The sequence below is a fragment of the Boleophthalmus pectinirostris genome, unplaced genomic scaffold (genome assembly GCF_026225935.1).
Source record: "Boleophthalmus pectinirostris isolate CB_2022bp ecotype Guang Dong unplaced genomic scaffold, ASM2622593v1 HiC_scaffold_7, whole genome shotgun sequence".
Taxonomy (NCBI): domain Eukaryota; kingdom Metazoa; phylum Chordata; class Actinopteri; order Gobiiformes; family Gobiidae; genus Boleophthalmus; species Boleophthalmus pectinirostris.
In genome coordinates this window covers 22,723,283-22,743,134 of record NW_026571473.1, presented here as the reverse complement: position 1 = coordinate 22,743,134, position 19,852 = coordinate 22,723,283, and the positions used below count along the sequence as shown (strand labels likewise).

Genomic DNA, 19,852 nt, shown 5'->3' with positions numbered 1-19,852 from the left:
AAGCAAAGGTGTGCATTTTAAAATTGATGTCAAACCAACAAGATCCGAATCAGAATAACAACACCAGAATTAATGTACACCCAGTCATGTTTGTAGTAGTCTGAAGTTCTTGATTAAATCTGGAAAAACAAGCCACTTGTTTTTCACTCTGAGCTGCCATATTGCTGCAGTTTCTCAGTCTATTCACCAAGCTGCTTCTCAAATTACAGCCAGCCCCTCCCCCACAGCACACAGCTTAAGCCAGTCATAAGGCAGCTCTCAGGAACAGAGGCGTAGCTAACGGGCTTAGCCGCCTGGTTGCCTAGGGAACGAGGCAGCAGTGCCAGACGGGGGATGGTGCAAAAGACAGAAAAGCAAAGCAAGCGTTTCATTTGAGGTCAGCTCAGACATGGAGAAGAGAGCACAGAAACAAAGAGGAGGTGAGAATGTCCCTTTGGAGAGCGCGGTGCAGTGGGCAGAGGCAGAGGTGCTGGCCCTGATGAAAGTGTGGGGCGAGTTAGGGCCTCGAGAGGAGACCAGAGCCACATACGAGCTGCTCTCAGACGGTCTGAGGAGGCTCAGGGTGCTGCGCAGCTGGAGGGAGTGCCAGGCCCAGTGCAGGAGTCTAGGACTGCACTGCACCAACACCAAAGAGGAGGACCCAGGGCTAGACTACAACCCAGAGAGGCACAGAACGGACCCCACAGCAATGAAGGAGGACTGGGAAGAGGAGCATGGAGGGGGCAACAGCAGAGGAATGTTCCAGTCGTCAATGCAGGAAGGTAAAGAGTCAGAGTCTAGCATGTGTTTGCAAAGTCCACACAAATACTTGTAAGGGAAGTTTGAAAGTTGTTCTAAAACTCACTCAGCACAAAACTTATTAAGAACATTTCATTTAATAATTTAAATATATTTATAATATAAAAATCTAAATAAACCAAATGGATTTGAGTAAAAACATGCAGTCTTGAACAAATATTAATATTATTGCCATATTTTTTACAGGAATGAAGGTCATTGTCCATCGCGCACTGTCCTACAATGCTAGCACCCCTGAAGAAGGTGGTCGTCACTGGTCAGACGACGAGGTGAGAGCGCTCCTGTGTGTTTGGGCCGACAAGAACATCCGGGAGCGCCTAAAATGTACGCTACGCAATAAGACCATCTTCCAAGAAATGTCCCGCCTGATGGAGAAAAACTTTGGGATCGTACGCAATTGGAAGCAGTGTCGCACCAAATACAAGAACCTGAAATATGACTACAAAACTGTGAAAACAACTCTTGATGCAGGTGGCAGCAGTAGTGTAGCAGGACCCAACAAGTACATGAAGTTTTTTGAGGAAGTGGAGGCCATAATGCTGGACCATGGATTGGAGCGGGGGTCCCTGGACATGCAGAAGAGAGTGTTCGATGGAGAAATGGCAACACTAAATACAACAGGCTCTGAAAATGAGGCGGTCATTGAAATCGACGATGGTAAGCATCAAGATGGTAGTGAAATATTCAGAAAAATGTCTGCTATGGGAAATTGTGAACTCATTCATAAAATTCCATTAGAGGAGATGGAGTATTTTTTTTAAATACAAAACATATTTTTTTGTTTTATATAACTTTTACCATTATGTGAACAGAAAATACAGTATTTATCTGTATTTTCTATAATGAAACTAAGGATGCTTTGTTTGATATAATTTATTGTTCCTAGATGAGAACAGCGATGAGTATGATGGTGATGGAGAAGTGGACACTGGGAACTGGAAAGGAACTGGTAAATATAACAGAAAACAACAAAATTATGTTTTACTGAAATTGATAGACAAGCAGATTTTCGAGTACTAATACTTAATCTTCATCACATTACAGATGCATCAAGCTCTGACCAAATCCAAGTGGTAACCATTTCAGACACAGGTCGTAACTGGAGTGACCAGGAAGTGAGAGCTCTCATCCAGGTTTGGTCTGACGAGCGCGTTCGAACACAACTGGAAAGCTCAACGAGAAAGAGGGACATTTTTATCCAAATCTCAAACTTACTGATGCAGCAGGGCATAGAGCGTGACTGGAAACAATGCCATACAAAGTACAAGAACCTTAAGTACCTGTACAGGTCTCTACAGAGGAGCAGGACAGAGAAGTCGGACCCCAGGCACCTAATGCGTTTCTATGAGGAGTTGGACGCCATTATGAATCGTCCCAAAAATAACAGTATACACAGCTCACCACACGATACTACAGCACACATGGACTATAGCCTGGACACTGCACAGATCCCCACTTTGGACAATGATGACCAGACAGATGCATATTTGCCCAAAGTTAATGTCACATCCATCGCTGCACAGCCAGGAAGCACCTCTGAATCTGGGCTCTCAATGGCCTTTGATCTTACGCCCAGCACTCAGGAGCAGAGGACACACACAAACAGAGAAAACTGCATGAACAAACAAGCCAATCAGCCTGGTAAGACAGTGAGCAAAACAAATATGTCACTGAAATTTGTGTTTACCCACCAACCAAAGGGTCATGGGATCAATCCTGGTTATGTGTCTTAAGAAGTCAGTGTGTCAAACAGTCCCACAATTTGCCCACTTTGGAACAAATAGGTCATCCAGTATTACCATGAAACATAACTAAAATTTATACTTAATGGACTTTAAGCATAAACTACAAATTATTTACGAAATTATTAAATAAGAGCCAATGTGCTTAATCCAGTAACAAATATCTGTACATCTAACTATATAATATTACTATACTATAGGCTCCTTTTATAATGACAATATTTGTTGCAATAACGATATGCAATAATATAATAATGTATGTATGTCATAACTTTGAACTACCATTACATTTTGGGGGTACACATTTTGTCTTGTATAAGTTTAGTAACTAATGGCCTTTTAAAAAATGTTATCCTAATGGTTTTCTGCAGTCCATTTGGAGAAAAGACCAGAAAGAATTAATCTTCCTTCAACAAACCGCGGACAGAAGAGGAAAGCTGAGGATCAAGGTTTGATTTCTATCTTCTGCAGTTATCACTTTGTCACATGACCTCAACAATTGCCTTCTGTGACTTGTCTAATCTTGTCACTTGGTCTCATGATGCTGACATGGGCCAGTAATGTGGTTTAAACCTGTGGTTATCACTGCTAACAAAGCTACTCAACTCAATATTGTCTCTTACCAGAGCAAGATAACAAGTTAGATCTAATGATCTGTCAACAGATGTCTGATCAATAATGGAACAAAAAAACAAAAACACGAATGCCAAAAAAGTTGATATTATGCCTTTTTTTTTTTTTTTTTTTTTTTATCTTTGACTTTCAGCACCCATAACCCAATCCATAACAGGAAAAAGAATTAACACAGGAATCAACACTGTTCAAAGGGTGGATTGTTGCAAAGAAGAGCAAGGACATTTTCCCATAATAAAAATCAATTCAGTTCATTCAATGGCCTCATCTGACACATCCCAAGACACCCAGGTAAATACCAATCGATGTAAAACTTGCCAGAGTGTTCTAACTTTGATTATGTGCAGGGGAGACAAAAATGGACTATGCACCCAAGATCATGAGAGTAGTATAGATCATTTTCAAAAGAATGTTTACCTGTGCTGCAAAGCTACAAGACCCAATGTCAAGATCTGGGCGACCTCCAGTTGGGTGGGCCAATCTCCAGCTGCTACACACCCGAAAACCCCACACTCTTCCCCTATACCCGACTCTTCAAACTCCATCCCGCGGCGTGCGTCTGCTGCTGCTTCTCTGTGCGTCAATCTGAACCTGGCGCTTCTACCACGTGCTGCCAAGTTTGTGTAACAACGTGGCTTGATAAAATGACTAAAGCGATGGTGACATCCTCCTCCGAGTGTCCTTGAAAAGTTCAGGCAGTAAAAAAAATCCAACTTTTAGATAAGAAAAAAGCTTGAAGTTCTATCAGAAGATTCGCGGTGGTCAATTATTGTGGATATAGCGCATGAATCAATCAATTTTCGGTTAATCAATCAACACGTGGTCTTTAACGATGAAGGAAATAGACCCACGTGTAGTTTTTTAAATAAGATATTTTGCTCTTGTTCATTAAACTAATTCAATCTATGTTCTTGTCCAAAAGAAAACGCAAGCAGATGGCGATAATCTCGAAAAAGTTCTCCATCCTTCTCTCACAAACATTTGATGTACGAGACATCTCCTAACACGTGGTAGGGAACGCTGAAAGTGATTGGTCAGTCTCATCAGGTAGTGTGATCTGATTGGTTTAGAGACCACGTAAGAATACTCCACTTCCCTCTTTCTGGACTGCACGCTTCTTGCAGCCTCGGCATCTCCCTCAACTTCCCGCAAAGTTTCTATTTCATTCATTTCTTGATTTTAGGATCTCGGATTTTTTCAGACGACCATGGCATCCACAACAGGTAAAATACTGTCAATTTATTGCATCTTATCGTTGCATGCAGTGACATTTTCTCACGCACATGTTTTAATTATACATTTTTAGAGTTGAAAGTTGGCCAAAAACTGAACGAAGGCAAGACGAAGCAGATCTTTGAGCTCGTGGATCAGCCCGGACAGGTCCTGGTCCAGTCCAAGGACCAAATCACGGCTGGGAATGCTGTGAGGAAGGATCAGATGGAGGGGAAGGCTGCCATCGCCAATAAGACCACGAGCTGCGTGTTTAAGCTGCTGCAGGAATCTGGTGAGACAATGTGACAGTTATAAAGGCAACAATAAGCATGAGTACACCGTGTCCACAACTTTGTGCCCGAGCATTTTCCCTCATAGGTAGCTCCCACTCAGGTTGTCCTATGCCTTGAACTCAACTGTACTCAACTTACTCTAAATAACCCTATCTGTAAACGGTCGCGATTAATTTTGGAGGCCTGCCAGCAATTCAGATAGGATGACCCAGATGTTTCCAACTTGAGTAAATTCTGAAGAAAAAAAAAAAACATTGAGTACAGTGATCTATAAAGTAAAGGCAGTCTAGGCCTTCGGTAACCTTTCATCCCTGTTCACCAATACAATTGACTGATTAGAATTATTATTTTGTCCATGCAATTTTTTTGAGTTTCTTTAAATAACATTCTGGTTGAAATACAATTAAATAATAACAACCAAAGAAATATCTCTTTTATCCTCAATATGTAATGGATGAACCCATGCTTTATTTATGAAATCTTGTACTTGGATAATAATTAATGTGTCATGCATGACTTCAGATAAAGGGTCATGAGGGGACTGAGGTCGTACTCTTGAACAAATACAACTTTTGGCCTATTTACCTTTGGTACGCAGTGGAGCTGGCAACCATTTGGTTCTTATTACCAACTTTAAATGACCTGAGGAAACTTTAATTGAAAATGGTAACTCGTCTCACATGATGTCACTCGTGTGTCAGCCGACTTCCAAATTACAAACTGGTGACTTTGTGCCTTCAATTCAGAAAGATGTGACCAAATGTTATTTTTAGGACCGCGGCAGATAAAGCACCTGATGGATAATTGAATTGTCCATTTTCTACTTTCTTACTGTATTAGCAATAATGTATGCAATTGAATAATGATGGCAATTTTTTTCCCCTAAATTTTCAGGTGTTAAAACTGCCTTTGTAAAACAGCACTCGGACACAGCGTTCATTGCAGCACATTGTGAAATGATTCCTATTGAGTGGGTTTGTCGACGTATAGCAACAGGTTCCTTCCTCAAAAGAAATCCAGGAGTCAAGGAGGGCTACCGCTTTTCTCCTCTCAAGATGGAGATGTTCTTCAAGGTTCATTCTCTTAATTGTATACTGCCACATTTTTGTCATTGTGCCATGTCTGATGTCATCCATGTTTTCCAGGACGATGCTAACAATGATCCCCAGTGGTCAGAAGAGCAGATTCTTGCAGCCAACTTCAACCTGGCAGGACTCACAATTGGCAAATGTGAGGTGGACATTATGAGTCGCAGCACTGTGGCCATTTTTGAGATTCTGGAGAGGGCCTGGGCCACTCAGGACTGCACTTTGGTTGATATGAAGGTGAGCTGTGCAACACTGCCCTCTGCTGTTCAGTTGAGATGGGTAGAGTGACCAAAACTTTATTCTCATAAAGAGTAGCATTGGTTGAAATATTGTTCAAGAAAGCAGTTATTTAAATAAATGCTCAAGACTAAAAAATATTATATGGTTCAATGATGTGAACAGAAATCTTAATGAGCCAATTCAAGCATTTAGTAATTGCTAAATCAGTACATTAATCCAAAATGCATACTGTTGTATAAAGGGGGACAATGACCATTACTCGTCATAAACCGTTAGTTTTGTTTAAAAGTCACTGAGCGAATGTACTGCCCACTTCTGCTGTTCGTTAATGTAAGTACATATTGAACATCATTGATACAATCTGAATATATTGTGCTTTTCAGATTGAGTTTGGAGTGAATGTAAAGACTCAAGAGATTGTCCTGGCTGATGTAATTGACAATGATTCTTGGAGGTTGTGGCCATCCGGTGATCGAAGCCAACAGAAGGACAAGCAGGTACCCATTGTCTGAAATTTTGTTTAGTTTTAGTTTGTCCCAGATTTTGAGTTTATCTGTCTATCTCCAGGTATATCGAGATCTTAAGGAGGTTACACCTGAAGCAATGCAAGTGGTGAAGAGAAACTTTGAGTGGGTTGCAGAGAGAGTGCAGGTATGCTTGTATTTCCAACATCCTTTCCTTACTTCATTATAACAATAATTTTACTGTAATGTATATTCAGCTTCTGCATGAGTCCCAAACTAATGGCAGAGTGGTCGTCTTGATGGGCTCCACCTCGGACATGGCTCACTGTGAAAAGATCAAAAAGGCCTGCACGTCTTATGGCATTCCTTGCATTTTGAGAGTTACCTCTGCACACAAGGGCCCAGATGAGACGCTTCGTATTAAGGCAGAATATGAAGGTTTGTATAGATTTATCTTTTCTAATTGTAGTGATGACAAGCCAGGATTTTTCTTCACATGTGTATTTTTTTAGGTGATGGCGTGCCCACTGTCTTTGTAGCTGTAGCGGGCAGAAGCAATGGTCTTGGTCCAGTCATGTCTGGAAACACAGCTTACCCAGTGATCAACTGTCCTCCTCTCACTCCAGACTGGGGAGCTCAAGATGTGTGGTCGTCTCTCCGCATGCCAAGTGGTAATATGAGCACCAGTAACTCTCTGGGGCTATTACAAAACTCTAATGATTCTCGATTGAGGAGTAATTGGGACTACAATCAGAATGGGATTGGTTTGTCTTATAATTGTTCATGTGTAGCAGTGTTTGGACTGTTTTTAATTGTTTGCTTTATTTAGTCAAGTCTAGTTTATTGATTTGATATTGTCACTGCCAGATTACTATAAATCCTAAATTGACTACTCACTGCTTGAGGCTAGTGAGGCTACGTTAGAGGTAAATTAATGCATTTCCATAATAGTCTATTTGTTTTATCTTCTTAGGTCTTGGCTGCTCCACCATCCTTTCTCCTGATGCTGCAGCCCAGTTTGCCGCACAGATCTTCGGACTAACCAGTCACCTGGTTTGGTGCAGGCTCAGGGCGTCCATGCTCAACACCTGGGTCTCTTTAAAGCTGGCAGACAAAAAGCTCCAAGCCTGCAGTATCTGAGTGCTATTGTTAAAACTGTACTTCCTACTTTCACTTTCTGTTGGCCAACTAACTACTCCATAGTTCTACACTTTTTACTTGCTGCATTCCATTAAAAATAGATCTCTTGACTCTCTGGTGACTCTTGTATGTGTATTTTGGCTGCTCATTTAGATAACGGGGAAACATGATTATTTGGTTGATAATTGAAAGAATAATTTTCAAATGTGAAACTTGAACTCAAAATCTAATGCAGAGTCCGTCGACCCAAGTCAAACTAGAGACCCTTATGAGGCTAGCTCAATGCCTTACAGAGGCGAGGCAAAATGTCTATTGAATTAATATACACATATGTTATAGGTCTAAAATCCTATTAAGTGGGGAACAAGTCCCTTAAGGCTGTGAAGTGTGTATGCAACACAGAAGTAATGCCACTAGAGGGAGCTCATAGACTTGTTTGGCTAGAGCAAATTTAACCTTTTAAATTCGTTCCAGTAATTTTCAGCCAAGGGAATGACTAACTGCATGGCACAATTTGATTTCATTTCAGTTCTATTATAGGGTTTTTTTCATAAGACTTTCAATCATGGCTTTAACAACCTCTGATGATGAATCTTGGCTTGTGTGTGGGCGGTAGTGGGAGGAAATGCCGAGGGTAGAGTGTGGTATTATATTGGATATGTATTCCTCTGCAATTGAATTTTAACCTGACTTTCACGCCTAGAAAATACAGTTGGTTGCACATATTCAAGCATGTAGATTAGCTGTGCATTAAAAATATAAAGCATAAAAACCTACATCTGTGTTTCCAAGGTGACTGTAACCTGGCAACAATTGGCCCGTGTACACCAAACAGCATCTCTGTGTCCCCAATTATATTTGTATTCTGAGCTTTTTAGAGCATTTTGGAGCTTACAAATGTCTTGGATACCAGAACAGCTGAAAGTACAACAACATGAATCACCAGCCAACTCACTAATGAGATTTGATGTGTGATCAGGCTTGTGCTGTCTATAGCCACTGGCGCTTTGAGTAAAAATGATGACACTCCCAGATTCAGAAAAGCTGTTTTTTTATTTTGAGGGTGAAATTTTAGTAGGCCTATAACTACTTTATTTACATATGGTCTACAACAATTATCCATTTTCTCTCGTAAGAAACATTAATATCATAAATTATAAGAATCATTACTATAGTATTGAACCTATGATGTGCACTCACAACTGCGTCCCGATGACGTAGCATGTTTATAATCACGCTCCCTTTGTCTCTCTCTGTAAACATACCTCTCCCAAAGGCCCAATTTACCTTGATCAAGCTAAACATTATGTCCGCCTGCCTATTTGGGGCAGTGAGGCGATTATAAGTGCCATCTGCTTGATATATAATCTGGTATATGCAATAAACTGAAACTCTCATTCTCATAACCAACATCTAACTTACTTAATTATCCTAAATGTGTATTACCCTATTGCCAGTTTAGCAGAGTAAATCACTTTTGATAGCACGCTGAGAATACTGAAGATTGGGCCCACTTGTCTAGACATCATAAGTTAACCCTTGTCTAAATCAAACTGTGTACTTGCCATTTTGCACTATTAACAGTATTATTCTTACATCTCCTGTCAGTGGTCATAATGCTATGCCTGATCACTGTATATTTGTTCACTACATTCTTAGGTTACCATTCCCGTTTATTATTACAGGGCTCCGAGATCATGGCACGAGCGTGATTTTTGCCTCAGAAACTTGCCCACCTCGCGCTCTTTTGGGTAGCGTGGGACAAGGCTGGACAGGAAACGTTTGGCCCGGGACGTGATGCTCTCTTTTTGGCCTCCTCCGCTCATGTCCTCCACACAGGTCCCGGGGGGCCAAGGGGACTGACCCCTCGCTAACCGCACTGCACACTCAAGCAGCTCTGGCGTCCGGTGGTCCAGAGAGGCAGAGATCTCCAAATACAGGCAGTTGTAGAGGGCAGCGCTGGATACAGCCTCTGACAGAAGGACAAAGAAATGTTAAATAGTTTATTATTCATTTAGCTTAAGGTACACTTTGCTGTCACTATAAGTCTTTTTTTTCACCCATCCTTAAGTGCTAGAGCAACTGGCATCTAGGAACTCTTCACCAAATCTGGAGTTTGGTTTGGTCAGAGCTACCCTAGCTGGAAAACTAACCTATTGTGCATGTTTTATGTTGGATGGGGTACTCTGTACACTCCACAGAGAAAGCCTACACACAGCCAGTAGCTTTTTTGGTCAGGTTACTACAGCAGGCCAGTCAGTCAGTTACACGTTTCTTGCAAAATTTACAAAGGCTCACTGGATTCCCTTCTTTTCTCAATCATGATTGGGCATTATTATAGATTAAGTGTGTCTGCATTGGGTCGAAGTTTGAACCAGCAGCTGTTCAGTTGGTGGGCAAATACTAAGTCTACGTATAATCATTCTAAATCAAAGCCAGTATACTCTTAGCGGCTGTATCAAGGCTGGATAAAACCGGGAGAAGGTGGCATTGGGGAGGCCATCCAGGGTAAAACCAAATAACTGTGAATCATGGCCAGCTGATTTGAACTGCAACCTTATAATGCCAAAATGATAAATGACCACAGCACGCAAGTATAATTTTGCATGGTTGAATAACAAAATGAATAAGCTCTGCAGAGAAAACCAATTTATAGTTTTAGAGTGTGCTTAAAATTCATTGCTAGTGTTGAACATAACCATTTGAGAAACATTAAGAGTAGACTGTATCTCGGCTGGTGAAGATAAATTGAAGTTAATAATGTGTTTGGGCACACAGTAAGTGCTTTCGTTTATGCAGTCTTTTACACTCCCACATTACACTTGAGAACAGCAAATTACAATACATTTACATTAGTATTATGTGTTATGTCTTTATGCAAACAGTGGTAAGTAAGTAGTAAGTAAGACTTGTTTTTATGAGCTGGAGTTCCCAAATTTTCAGGCTGGGAACCACAAAATAGCCATGCATGCGCCCTGGGAGCACACTGCAAAATAACACTGTCATCTGTAGTAATTTCAGTTTGCAAAACCTTTAAAATCCACGTTGAGAACCACTGGGAAATAGAATCTGTAATCTCAGTTTAACTCTGCATTATCTTAACTCGCACCGATCTACCGTCTGCCATTATTGAAGATCATAGCAATTGAAACAAAATCTCAATTTGAATGGTCACTAATAGCAAATGCCAAAGTCTGTGGTTATTTAGGTAATATAAACAAAATTTAACAAAATAACCATGTGTTTTCCCCATGGCCTACTCATGTATAAAATTGGTTAACCCTAAAAACCTCTATAAAGATGTTCTGACATTCTTGTGGTAGTTTACCAGTCCAGATTTCAGACAGATCAAACAGTGCACTCGATATAGCAACCATTTGATATCCATAACATCTAAAATGACTTATCTTTATAAATATTGATGAATACATACATAATACATAAGGCTGATGAAGCGTTTTTCAAACAGAACAACAACGCTTTGCATTTGAGCACTGAGAAAAAACCCCTGAATGAATTCAAGTGAGTCTGATTTTTTTTTTTTACAAGGTTTAGTGCTTTTTGTTTGTTTGTTTGTTTGCTTAATGCAACTCTCTGCATACTTTCCTCCACCTTCTCCTTTTATTGATCAGACTTTGAATGGCTCTGAGTGGCAGGTGAATGTAACCAATCACAGTGAAGAATGAACACCCACTATAACTTTTAATTAGCATTATAAATAAACTACATTAAATAATTATGACAAATGAAATAACCAATAAACTGTAATGTAGAAATAGATGAATAGGGGCTTGTTACCTTGAGCTGTAACCTCTCTGGTCCTCACAAGGTCACTCTTATTGCCCACAAGGATTATGGGAGTTTGGGGCTGGTTCTCTCTAAGGAGCAGTCGTAGTTGAGCTGTGCGGTGGAAACTTCGTCTGTCTGTGACCGAAAACACCAGCACACAGACCTCACACTGTAGCATGGACAGGTCCTGACACACACAAATACAGTTACATAACCATTGTATATATCACATTATCATGGAAGAATAATGGGCTGATTCACCATTGTGCTTAGAGATGAAAGCTGTGATTTAAAGCTTTCAGATGTCAGTAGCAGTGTCATAAATGTCTATTATTAAAATGTCATTGACAAAAGCAGTCTGATTTTAGATCTTGAGCCCATTTAGACATATTGTTGGAATTGTCAGTTGAAAAAAAGGACAGTTCTTTTGTATGTTCTTTTCAGAGGTCACCACCAGAAAATGTTGTATTTTTATTTCTGCTTTCCAAACTATGGATGTAACAATGAAATACATTTAACTTTATAAAGGGATGACTTTACAACCACAGTCAAATTAAACCACAGTCCAAACAAACTAACATCCCCTTGGTTTGTTTTTGGAATGAGGTAAACTCCAGGGCTGTGTAACTAATCATATTTTTATTGAGATAGAGAAATCAATAATTTCTAATTGTCAATGATCAGCTTGGGCCTGTTTAATTGCGATGTCTACAGCTAATCCCCTGTTGGTTAAAGCATGTGGTTTTTTGGATTTCAGACTTTGAAGGTAGAAATTATTCAAAGACTTATTAATGTTCAAAAGTAATAATATTGATATTAAAATTAATGTTGATAATAATAACAACACAATAAAATCATATTGAAAAGAAAGGGGGGAAATTGTCATATCACCCAGCTCTAGGGTAAACACAAAAGTACAATGGCTCTGGAAAAAGATGAAAAACAATAACTAAGCCAACTATAAAACCTCTTCTTTTAGTTGCTTAAGCTAATGACATGAGTGCAATTACATAAGGCCAGGCTCCCTAGGGAGTGCCTATATCTACCTTCCTGTCTGTCACACAACAAAGGAAGCTCATTATGGAGAAACACACACTGTCTCCATCAAAAACTGCCTTGATGTGCAAGTGTGCATATGAACTGCACATGTGTAGACCTGTGTTATATCTGTGGGGATGAGACAAATTATAGTTATACCCACTGACTGAATATTGGCACAAATATTACATTGGATTGAACTACATTTTATCAGTACCATCTGTAGAAAAGAAACATTTTTATCATCAGGCTCTCAGACTCCTTAGCTCTAGTACTAGAACTTTATGACGCACTACAGTGCTATCTCAGTGTAATTTGTTTTTATGTATAAATGTACTTATCTACGTGTTTATGTGAAACTGTGTAAATACTTTTTTATGTTAATATAGTTTTCTTTAGCCAGTTGACTTTGTGTTAACTTGTATGACAAATAAATCAAAATCTTTCTATTTACTCTATCTAACCTATTTTTGCAGTTGGTATTGTGAGCCCTGTATATCAGATATTTGGATTGAATTGTGAAATACCCTGTGATTCCTAACCCTAGTTTTGTGTGCGTGATAAATTTGTCCACACATGAACCTAAATGTGTAGCCATCATTTGGCACATCTGCTCCGTGGGCCGCTCATCCCTCACAGATGAACACTCCAGGGACGAGAAGGAAAACTGTGCAAAACAAGCTGATAATGAGCCTCCTCACTCAAACCAGGAGCAGATGCAGCTCAGCCATTGTCCCCCTTTCGCCTTTCTCTCGAGTCACTGCCAATTTATTTTTGTTTGTTTAGAGCAAACAATGGAACTCGCTGATCAAATACTGAGCAGATATAGTACAATGGAAATGAGTCATGGCTGGGAAAAGAATACACTGCATGTTAGCAATTAGGTTTTTTGTTTGGGTTCATTGCATGTATCGCCTCCATGCTTATGAAACATGACATGTAGTCCATTGTGTTTTGTATTATTATTATCTATTTTTAGCCAGTAGAAGTAGACTTTATTTTTTTTAATACATTTTAAGGCACACAGTGTAACTCCATGGAGATGTTATTGTTTTACTGTAAATTAATTTATCACACACTTATTCAATTACAGATGTTTTATTGCTAAAAATACCATGAAAAAACATGCATTTGTACTGTGAGTTGGCTCACGTAGCCACAAATCTAACCTGCAACATGGCCTAACTATAACTTCTTCATGGAAATATGCAAGTAGAAAACCCTCAACCACAAAAAGTGACATAGTGCACCTTTAAAGTAATTGATAAAATAAAGCTACTGTAAATTTTTGAATAAAGTAATGGATGGGTTTTAGTGTAATAACATTTTGAAGAAGAAATAATGGACATCATTTCTCCACAGAAGAATCTACGCCCAATCTATATAGAGGCAGGTGATTAGCTAAAAACAAAAAGAAAAAAAAAAATAGATACAACCAGCAAAATCCCCATTTTTCCACATATTACGCACATATCTTGGGCTATCTGGTGCAATCAATGTAACACTCCACTTGTGAGGAATGCAAAATAGCCACAGGGGCTCCATCGGAAATGGTCAAATGCCAAATTAATGTGCAAATTAGTACACACCAGGGGGTATACGATTTGTGTGGCAACCTCAATTGGGAAAAGCTCAGAGAGAGAAAAAATGCTAAGTACTTCTAAAACTATTGCTAGGCATTCTCAAAGAATGTAACAGATATAGATAATATAGACAACACTGTTCCCCGATGGAGACTGTGGAGCTACTTTGTGTTCGTAGTAAAATAAAATCATATTATCGTTTGTGGCATATTGTGCACTCAACTTTTTTTTTTTTTTTTTGGCATTTTTGAAGCATATCTTAATCTATACCCTATTTACTCTAAAAGATCAAATTTACAGAAAAGCCAACTGAACCACCACCCCCTTTGAAGAAATCAGATAGTTCTCTGGGTCAATAAGCACAATATTATTTGTCACAATTACAGATACAGTAAACTTTGACAGCCTTATTATTGAGTCAGTAGGACTCTTGCTGTAGAGGAGGAAGTGCTGCTTGGCTTACCTGTCTCCAGTTGTCATAGATAACGATGGTGCTGTCCTCGTCATCGACTGTGACTGTGCGCACATAACCCTCCCCTGGGCACAGAGCAGAGTGAGGCTCACACTGGGAAGATGGGTGCTGCAATTTACTTACAACTCAGTGGGATTGCCTCAGGCTCATTTCAAGGCTATATCATAATACTGCAACAGGGATGGCAGGTTTGCAGCATTAGAGTTTATTGCTGTTACTTTGACCCTCCTCTAAGCCTCATTTATGAGAGATGTTTTTGATGTGGTTACATAATATTTATTTTATACTTTGGGCATTTAAAGCACTTCACCAAGGAACTTTACATGCACTTATGACAAACATACTCACTGAAGGGAATTAAGCTTAAGTGTTTTGTCCAAGGACATAACTGCACAATATACTTTTGGTAACTGAATTGAGGTGGTTCAACTTCAATTTGGTCTTAGTCACTTCAAGATTTTGTTCCTGTTCTTCTTTGGCTGCTATTGGGGTATTGTTTAGAGTAATACATGTGGGCTTAACTGTAGCTCTATCAAAATCATGTAACTGTGTAATTATAACACATCTACAGGTTTCGTACCATCAGAATCCACAGACGCAGTCCTGTCCATGTCTCCTGCGAGGGCCATGGCAAGAGAGGACTTCCCCACCCCGTTCTGTCCGAGTAGAGCGATCCTCAGTGGGCCACAGCCGGACCTGCCCTCCACTGTGATGGTCAAAGTGTCGTCTAAGGCCGGGCTGAACTGGACCGGAGAGGCAGAGGGACCCGCTGCACCTGAGGCCCAGTCTGCGTCATCATGGACTGCTTCCTCACGTCTGAGCTGGTGCTTTATGGGCAGAGGGGTGCTTCCTCTACGGACAGTCGGGGTACTAGACAGAGTCATGCTCTCACACTGGGGAGGGAACAAGAAGAGACTCAACCAAACAGCAATACAACTGAAGCTCTATATGATATTTAAGACAAGCCCAAAGTGTAACTGGTTATGAAACCTGAAAACTACTAGATGGTAGGGGTGTGCAAAAATATCAAAATATGAATATATCGTATCGTTTAATGTGATGATACAGTATCAGTATCATGGGCTGCTGTATCGATATATCGTATTTTTTGGTAAATCAATATATTTACCAATATATTTACAGATATTGGTATTTTTTGGTATATTTTACTAAATTATTTTGTTACAGCGCTACAGTTTTGTTGCTTGTTTAGAGTTTATGACATTTTCACTGTTTTGATTATTAAAATGGGCGTGTTTCATATAAACTTTGCACAAGATGCGGCGTAACAAAGACTTTTAGTATCTCAGCCATGATTTAGCCATTATTTTTTATTGAATCATATCAAATCTATTTGAAATATATCATATCGAATCAAAAGTTCACTGTATCAAGATATGTTGTATTGGCAACTTCTTAATGATACCCAGCCCTACTAGATAGCCATGGCTATGTTTTTTCTCAACTTTTTGCTTAAACTAAGCAAGCTAACAACTCCAAAAAGTTGACTTGCGTTTAGACATATGGGTGTTCACCAACCTGGAATCTACATCTACCTCAGTGGATATAAGAAATACACTACAGGTGTGCCCCTGGGTGCCAGGATTCCCCAGTTAAAAGAGATTCTCAATCTCTGTGAGACTATCAGATAAAAAAGGTGCTTGATATGGGCAGCTTGTTAGGGAGGCATCGCTTAAGACACAAGCTGGCGGGCATTAGAGATGAAAGAAACACCTGACTTTAAATAATGAGCCCATGCCTGCATAGGAAAGAACAATAATTTCCATCTCCTAGCACATAAATCATATTTGCACAGTTGGTGTAAGCTCATTAGAAAGCTAAAGTACACTTTTTGACAAGTCATACAATCACAAGATCAGGGAATTCTAATAGTCTATTACATCACGACACATTTGTCATTTTGAGTAAAAAAATTAAAAAAAAGACATTTGCAGTGTGGTAAATTTGGATTCAGCGGGTTAATGAGTCATCTTCTTGCAAGGATTTTGTCATTCAGGAGGACACCCCCATTCCCTCCCCTGCAGCATGATTTCTCTTGAGACTATGATGGCACTATGGCATGCTTAATTTAAATCCTTCTCTCACATATATGCTATAAAGAAAAATGTCAGATATCGTCTGACCCTCAAGCCTTAATTAGACGAGCTCATACGATATTATCATAAATGTACAGTAAAATCTGTATGGGTATATTGACTAGTTTCTTCTGGGGTATTTGCCAACTGAAGAACTACTATAATGTCAAGTCTATATCTAGTCCTAACAAAACTATTAATACATTACTGAGTCTCTCACTAATATCACAGCACAACAGCGTGAGACACAGGTCAGACTCTTAATTGGACGCACAAGTCACGTAAAGCGGGTTAAGATACTGCGCTCTTTTTAAACCCTACCTTTGTCCTGTCCTCATTGGTGCTGAGTCTGTCTTCCTCTGGCACATCTGTCGGCATCTGAAAACTGAAATTGAGGAAGTGGTCCTCGTGAAAAATCCCACAGAGAAGAAGGGAAAAATTGAAAAAAGAAAAAAAAAAAGGGATGATCCACCCTCCCACACTTCACAGTCTATCAGCCCCACCCACTCACTTGGTGGACCCCAAACCGCCCGCCATGCTGGCTCACCTGTGGCGCGGCGCTCGGAAATACTCAAGTAAGCGACGGCTCTTATTCCACCGTCCCTCCTTCCTCTTCGCGCCCTTTCTCTCTCAGACTCTCTCTCTCTCTTAGTCACTCCCTTCTTTTCTAGTTTCCTCACATGATAGCTACATTTTATCTATCTATCCATTACTACATCCATCTTGGTCTTGTTTATGAGCCTTGTAGTTTGTCTTGGCTAATTTGACTTCTTTTGGGTTTGGCAATTAAGAAGAGTCTTGTCTAGATAACAAATCTTCAATAATGATAGTTTTATTAGAGAGAAAAGAACAAGAAACACCTGTAATACTTTATTTTTTACTTTTATTGCAGACACCGGATGGATGTTTTTGGAGTGAACTGATGGCAAGAGACTGTCCGTGTCACGAAACCCTCTGCCATGCCCTCAGTGACCACTAGGGCGCGGTATAACACCACCCTTCCTGTCACTAATTGGCTTTGTTTATGAGTAGAAAGATTGCCCTTCGAGGATAATTGTTATAATGTGCCTCTTGTGTATTCCTATAAAAATAGAAACCATTGCACGCACCTGCTTTGTTTGTCTGTCTAACTTTTTTCTTGTGTTTTGTTATAATATTTACAGCCCTTGTTGTAGCTCACTCATTTAGACTACATTTAATTTAATCAAGACTTTTCTGTTTGCAGCACCATTTGGGCATGTTTTCTGTCAGTATGTGAGTGTGGTCGTGAGCAGAGAGAGCAGCGCTGGTTGGGTCCCTCCCACACAAAGCTACAATAGACTCCGGCAGTGCGCAGCCTGGACGCTATTATAGCCCTAATCCTGGTCCATTATACCGGGCCAGAGAGAGACAGAGAGAGAGGGAGGTAAAGCTGGAGATGAGGTCATCCCAAACACCACACACCCAGGGTCACTGCCTCACTATAGAAGAGGGACACACAGATAATATGCAGGGAGCTAAGCATGGCGCTGCGTCGTGTGGTCAAAAAGCCAGCGGAAGACTAAAATTGTGAGGTTGACTGAATGGAAAAGACACAGAGGTTAAAACCTTTTTTACCAGGCTGAACAAAGCACTCAGGAGCCACATGGGGGTTGGTAAAGTACTGTTTATTTCATATACCACACTACAAGAGAAGCATCAGAGTGTCCATTGTGTAAATCTACCTACAATTGGTAATTCAACACTTGATAACCAACTGTAAGAATGTAAAAATACACCCGAGGAGTGAAATAAATCCAGTCCAATTATCAGAGTTGTACATAAACAAATAATAAATACTGAATAAATAAGTCAATAAATAAAAGAACAATGTACTGAACCTACACCCAAACAAAATAAATATCTCTATGTTTTAACCCTGGCAATGAGTTCATAGGACAGTCAAAAACTCTCCATGAAGAATGTATTTTTGCATTAGTTTCCCTGCATTCTCACATTGCATCAATAGCCCATAGTGTTCAGTCCACAGTGACCCGCCCTGTGGTGCTGCTCATTGCATATAGGTGATAATGCCACAGTTTGATATCCATGGACACAACCACCTAATTTTGCAATATGTGTCTCCTTTACCAGCAGTTGGCAGTAGTTGAGCGGACAACCATCTCCACTTCAAGCAAGTCACCACTTCCAACTAGTAAAAGGTACATTTTCAAGGTTTGTACAACACCAAATCAGTATCCTATCATTTATTTAGCACAATCACTGGAGGTCCCCTAAAAGAGGCCCTTATACATTCTTTTATCTATGATTATTCTTACAAAGAATAACAAATCCTGGTGAGCTTCAACATGTTTTTTGGTAGGCAACTGTGAAATGTTAGCTGGCAAATACAACTGCACGATGTGGATACAAGCCCAGATACCACCCCACATCAGCACCACTGCACCACTAAGACCTCAGAGCGTTAGCAGCTTATTGTAAAAACAAAACTACACTTTAAACCAGGCCTCTCATTTATAAGGCAAAACACTAAAGGGGAAAACCTCACTGAATTCACCTTAAGTGTGACGCCTTAACTGTAGAATTTCAAGTGCATTTCAAGTCTATATTGCATAGATGTTATGGATCATATAATGGACTAGTAAAACTGTATATCTGTGTTAAAACAAGATAAAGCCCTTTTAAAAGCATAGGATTGTCATCATTGCACAAGTATCGCAAGGAACCAAATGTGCAACCATCATTCACAGTTAAGTAAGTTCAATAAGCGGCCTATAGCCAAGTCTATCAGTCCATTGCTCAGAATAGTCACTCGGAGGTGGTTTTCACAGTTGTAACCTGCCAGTGTATCTTCTGGACAGACACACCCACTACCAGATTTTAATTATAGGTTGTATTCACATGCTAGCATCTAATTATGTTTTTCTAATGAAATATTTGAACCAGACAAAATAACCTAACCAGATTACTTTTCAATAGTCATTCCCAATGCATTTTGCTACCAGCTATTGTTTGAATAGGGAAAAAAAATCAGTAGGAGTAGTAAATTTGGCATTGACAGAAAAGATGTTCAGTCATGTCAGTTTTTGTTACATGTGGATTGGCTCATCACAGAAAAGGTATTTGCATTATGATGGTTAGAAAAGGAATTGTACTATAGATTTCAGACCTGCCCTCCACCTGAATAATAAACTATGATATTGTGTAGTCATGTGAAAACAACCTATTGGGTGAGTTGGCTGGTCTTGGCTCTGATCTTGTTCATTCTGATGGTGTGGGTTGAGC

General features: G+C 39.8%; 2 protein-coding genes across 2 annotated transcripts; one reads left to right on the top strand and one right to left on the bottom strand.

The window, feature by feature from the left end:
- The first annotated feature begins 368 nt into the window (after positions 1-368).
- paics (phosphoribosylaminoimidazole carboxylase, phosphoribosylaminoimidazole succinocarboxamide synthetase) lies at positions 369-7,720 on the top strand. The gene is made up of 16 exons (XM_055164812.1): positions 369-761; positions 985-1,455; positions 1,685-1,747; positions 1,843-2,439; positions 2,912-2,989; positions 3,307-3,790; positions 4,096-4,159; positions 4,357-4,396; positions 4,480-4,677; positions 5,573-5,751; positions 5,824-6,003; positions 6,390-6,503; positions 6,574-6,657; positions 6,728-6,908; positions 6,983-7,141; positions 7,444-7,720. Exons 1-16 carry the CDS (start codon positions 389-391, stop codon positions 7,608-7,610), a joined length of 3,432 nt encoding a protein of 1,143 aa, XP_055020787.1. The 5' UTR covers positions 369-388; the 3' UTR covers positions 7,611-7,720.
- A 237-nt stretch (positions 7,721-7,957) lies between these two features.
- On the bottom strand, positions 7,958-17,207 carry LOC110154936 (GTP-binding protein REM 2-like). The gene is made up of 6 exons (XM_020918985.2): positions 17,136-17,207; positions 16,910-16,973; positions 15,073-15,385; positions 14,484-14,557; positions 11,409-11,586; positions 7,958-9,582 (listed from the first exon to the last, which is right to left on the bottom strand). Exons 2-6 carry the CDS (start codon positions 16,964-16,966, stop codon positions 9,290-9,292), a joined length of 915 nt encoding a protein of 304 aa, XP_020774644.1. The 5' UTR covers positions 16,967-16,973; positions 17,136-17,207; the 3' UTR covers positions 7,958-9,289.
- Between the last annotated feature and the right edge of the window lie 2,645 nt (positions 17,208-19,852).

Bases quoted from the DNA above. Each gene is read 5' to 3' on its own strand.
- paics (XM_055164812.1), top strand. From the start codon at position 389: ATGGAGAAGAGAGCACAGAAACAAAGAGGAGGTGAGAATGTCCCTTTG. The intron at 5,752-5,823 runs GTTCATTCTCTT...CATGTTTTCCAG, and splicing joins AGATGGAGATGTTCTTCAAG to GACGATGCTAACAATGATCC. The intron at 7,142-7,443 runs GTAATATGAGCA...TTATCTTCTTAG, and splicing joins GTCTCTCCGCATGCCAAGTG to GTCTTGGCTGCTCCACCATC.
- LOC110154936 (XM_020918985.2), bottom strand. From the start codon at position 16,966: ATGCCGACAGATGTGCCAGAGGAAGACAGACTCAGCACCAATGAGGAC. The intron at 14,558-15,072 runs GTACGAAACCTG...CTCTGTGCCCAG, and splicing joins TGCGTCTGTGGATTCTGATG to GGGAGGGTTATGTGCGCACA. The intron at 9,583-11,408 runs GTAACAAGCCCC...TCCTTCTGTCAG, and splicing joins CAGAGAGGTTACAGCTCAAG to AGGCTGTATCCAGCGCTGCC.